The 4,635-nt window shown below is 38.7% G+C and overlaps 1 protein-coding gene across 1 annotated transcript in view; it reads left to right on the top strand.

Moving 5' to 3' along the window:
• Positions 1–2,727: 2,727 nt before the first annotated feature.
• The window catches only part of YAP1 (Yes1 associated transcriptional regulator), a gene marked incomplete at its 5' end in the record, with an annotated part of 147,454 nt that continues 145,546 nt past the window's right edge, over positions 2,728–4,635 (top strand). Inside the window, 1 exon segment of the mRNA XM_014588429.2 lies at positions 2,728–2,978. Coding sequence (XP_014443915.1) covers positions 2,728–2,978 — 251 coding nt within the window.

The raw sequence follows: 4,635 nt of genomic DNA, 5'->3' as shown, positions 1-4,635 counted from the left end.
CCGCCCGCGGGGCGGCGGGGGAGGGGGGCCTCTGGCATTTGTGTGTGGGTGAGTTGCCAGCGGCGGCTGAGTTTGTGAAGTTGAGCCCGGGGCCCCCTTCCCTTCGGGGCCTCTCGGTCCACTTCAGTCTCCTGGGGAGTCAAATAATTGTTCTCTTGTTTTCCACTGTTGATTAGGGGTGGGGGTTGAACCGGTCCATTTAGCTCCTTGCACCCTCCTCTCCCGTCCCCTCCCCCTTGCCTCCCCTCCCCCTCCCGCGAGCATTTATTTTCTTCGGGGCCCAGGCTGGCGCGCTCCGTGTACAGGATTCGGGCTTCCCCGGCCCAGACTTTCCTGGAAGTTGTTTATGGAGTAGTTTCACCCTTGCGCTTCCTTGTGCCCTGGCTCTCGGGCAGGCCCGCTCTTATCAAGCTTAGTAGGTTCACGTGTGGGCTTTCCAATTGTAGGCTATTATTTACAGTGTGCTGAAATGCCTTTAAATTAGCCACATCTGTACGTTGCGCAGGAACTGCGTTGCGCCTTACAGCACCGAGGTTTTAACGCAAGCCTTTGATAACTCACTGCAGGTTGACTCATCGGCCGAGTCCTGCTTAGTTCAACGGTGATTAAAAGTTAATGTTTGGGAAGCGATGACTAATTCTAGGATCGCCATTGCTTTTTAATGCTTACTGAGGATGTGAACATGGCTGCTTTTCCGCCTAACACAACGTTCGATTATTTTTGCCAACATAGAAATGAAACTATGATGCGAAAGCGTTAACATTCCGATAGGTTTCAGTCGATTTGTTTGGCCAAGGTTTTTTATTCTTTTTTTAAAGGTTTTTTTTTTTTTTTTTTTTTTTTATTTTAAACTTGAGCACAGGGGTTTTGCCCGAAAGTTAATTGGTTTTCCAAACAGTGCAGTGTAGTTAGCCCACTCGGATTGTAACTTGAGTGGGAAGAAAAGTTACCGCCGGTACTGCCATTCCCCCTCCATTTCCAGGCCTGTGGTGCTCTCTCCTCTTTTGGAACTCAGGAAAGCTCACTTAACCTGATGACAAAAAACCGGGTTAAGGAAAGGGAAGGAAAAAGTTGAGCGGCTTACCTAAAGCCTGCAGTTTGTAAGAAGTAGATTTAGGTATGTTTTTCCTTACCCCTGGAAGTGGGTTTCTGGACTCATTATGGATAAATGTGTGTTGGCATGCACCCTGCAGACTACATAGCTATATGCTGTTAGTAACTTAATATGTTTGGAAAGTATAATACATATAATAGGAAATTAAATTCCCCATTTTGTGGCATCAGTTAAGTCAGAAAGAATCACAGCTGAAAAGTATATTTCATTTGTGTAGTGAATAATTACAGAAGAATTTGTCCAGCAGTTTGTAAACTCATATTAATAATCTACTAGTTGTACTTACTTTTAATACACTTTTTAACTAAATGTTCTAATAATTTCTTAGTTCAGCAGTTTTCAGGCATGAATAACTGCTGATTTCTTAGTTTTCTTTCCTTCCCTATCTGAGTCTAGGAAATGCTAACTTTTTGATAACCAAACTCTTAATTTTAATTAAAGAATCAAAAATGTATACTAGATTATGAATGGTATGAATTTGTGTTGTAAATACTCTTACCTACAAATCATTCGCTAGAAATTCTTTTATGTATTAATTTTACATCATGAACTATTTTACAAATGAGAAAACTGAGGCTCATAGTATGTAAATATTTGTTCAGTGTTTAGCCAAGTTAGACTAGAACTCAACTCTTTCTGGTCTGAGCGCAGATTTTTTTTCTGCTCTTATGCGGTTGTCAATATTTGTGAGTTCTTAAGTTACACTCTAATTGAACTGATAACATCTTTATCTTCTGGGTACAAAGATGTGATTTTTTTTTTTTGGAGAGGTTTTTGCTATAGGGTGCGTGGGCAGGCCATAAAGACAGAGAGACAGAAAGGGAGAAATCACACACACACACCGGGGTGGGGGTGGGGGGAATGGCCACACCGCAATCTCTTCTCCTTTCTCCTCTCAGGATCTTGGGCATGCACGCACATGCGCCCGGCGTGAGTTTAAGCCACCCGGTTCAGGACTCAAACCGCAGTCTGACTACATGGGAGTCTAGTGACATAGCTATTACACTAATTGCTGGTCCCAAGATGTGATTCTTCATTCATTAGATGACTATTAAAACCACATTTGGCTGGTTCTAAATCTTTTGTGATCATTAAGAATTGTATAAATTATGATTACTGATGGCACTTGTTCATATTGAGAAAAAAGGATGGGGTTTGTTTTATCTAGGGCTTGGGCTAGGGAAGAATAATTATTATTTGGGTTGTGTTTATACCTGGAGCATTTTAGATCTTGGAAAAGTGCTCATCTGTCTTAACCTTTGTGAAACTAGATTTTAAAATACAGTATTTATTATTTTAGAAGTGTTTTATTCCTTCTGTACTAGTTGCCTCAAAAGATGTAGAGGACATGTCTAGTGTACGTGGGTGGACTCATTTAGATAAGTTGCTCATCAATAAAATTATAAATGTTTATAAAATGTATATTAAAATGATAACAAGATTAAAACTATCCGTCTGAAAACCAGTGTGCCCCAGTGTCAAATGTTGAATGTTCACATTTGCTTTTTGTATTTAGATGGTTACAGTGATATCCTACTAGGCTATCCCTTTAAATTGAAAGAGATTCTAACTTTGTTTTTTGTTTTGTTCTTTAATTGCAATATTCCTAATAGGCCAGTACTGATGCGGGCACTGCAGGAGCCCTGACTCCACAGCATGTTCGAGCTCATTCCTCTCCAGCTTCTCTGCAGCTTGGAGCTGTTTCTCCCGGGACATTGACCCCCACGGGAGTAGTCGCTGGCCCAACATCTACACCAGCAGCTCAGCATCTTCGCCAGTCTTCTTTTGAGATACCTGATGATGTACCTCTGCCAGCAGGGTGGGAAATGGCGAAGACATCTTCCGGTCAGAGATATTTCTTAAAGTAAGTAAAAATAATAGTGAAGAGATCATTATTTTAAAAGTATATGTGTGTCATGGGACACACAGTTATATACTGTTATATATACTATTTATTTTTATATCTTGGTATGTCAAGCTCAGTTATAGCTTCTGTGGATTTTTTTTTTCTTGCTCTGGTACGACCTTTTAGTGTGGGTAATATTTTGAAAGCTTGATTGATTCTTTATTCAGGGCCTTTTACAGGCTTTTCTTTTGTGGCAGTTTAGATATTTTCAGGTTGAGTTTGTGCCAGACTTTTTAATTAGCCTAGTGCAAAACCAGGAAGAATACCATGAACATTTTCAAATTTTGAGAATTATAGAATTGGCATACTTTTATGAACTACGTACTGTGCTGTGTAAACCTTTTTAAATATTTTATTGATAGAGAAAACTACAAAGTAAGTAGGACTTTTTGAGGTGACTCATTTTACAGTATTTAAAATTATGAAACAAGAATAACTTTAGCTACAATTTATTTTTTTCTGCCAAAATGTAAAGAGAAATAAAAATTTTGGGGTTTGGTATACCACCACTGACAGACTTCTTTCATGATTCCAGGTCTTCAAAACAGAATCCTTCTTCTCTGGGTAAACAGAAACAGGGCCACTAGGTTATTTTAATCAGCCTTTTCATCTTTAACAAAACAGCAGAATTGCTTTAAGCTGAAATGACATAAATAGAATTTTATCAAACCTCTAATTCTAAAATTATAGATAAGACCTTAATTTTACCTGCCTCGTTGGACTCAAGTCCGTTCAAAAATGTTGCTTAAAACTAAGTATTATAGAGGAATTTCTGTTTTTAAAAGTGCCCACTTAATATTTAATTGGTTTGGGGTAATAAAGTGAAAAACAGTCCAAGTTTTGATTCAGACCTGTTCTGACAAACTACTCCAAAGGCAAATGTACCATTTATTAGATCAGATGACACAATTAATAATACTGTTTCATTTTGCTAATCTTAATATGAGTTTTACGTGGATCATCTTTCAAGGTGGGTTGTTACTTTTTAGCGTAAGGTACAAAGTTTTGTGAGCAGAGGAAAAGGTTTGGTCTCTAAGAGTTCTATAGTTTTTGTTCCCTTTCTTGGAAGCAACTTTCTTTTTCTTCTTCTTTTTTTTTTTTATTATTTTTTTTTAATCAGTTTTCTGGTGTCCTGGTATCCATTTCAAAGGGTCAGGTTTCAACCAGAACAATAAAAGAGCAGAGACTAGAAAGTACACACAGGTCTGGCAAACTCATCTGCATGAGCAGGATCATTTGTTCTCAAGCAGACATCCAAAGTAAATGATTGAAAGAGCTTCTGGCTGTGAGGGATGTGTCTTGAAGGGGAAGGGGGTGGAAACAAACCAGGTTGTTAAGAAGAAAGGAAGGCTGTACTCTTTTGAACCTCTCCCTGCTGGGTCACACGCTGACCTGGGGAGATTTTAAACAGCTTAATAGCCTGCTTGCCTTCTTTCTTTGGTTGAAGCTGTGGCTAAAAGTATAAGGTTAAAGAGAAACATTTATGCTCTTCTTAGTCTTTTGTATCTTGTGATAATTAATGGCTTGTAGGTCGCATGTGTCTACATTTTCATTGTTTTGAATGAGTGATTTTTTGGGGGCAGAAATAAATATTTTAGATATTCTTTTTTTTCAG

The sequence above is a fragment of the Tupaia chinensis genome, unplaced genomic scaffold, assembly GCF_000334495.1.
Source record: "Tupaia chinensis unplaced genomic scaffold, TupChi_1.0 Scaffold000276_2, whole genome shotgun sequence".
NCBI classification, from domain to species: domain Eukaryota; kingdom Metazoa; phylum Chordata; class Mammalia; order Scandentia; family Tupaiidae; genus Tupaia; species Tupaia belangeri.
The sequence above is the reverse complement of the archived record's forward strand: the minus strand, read 5'-3'. Positions and strand labels throughout refer to the sequence as shown.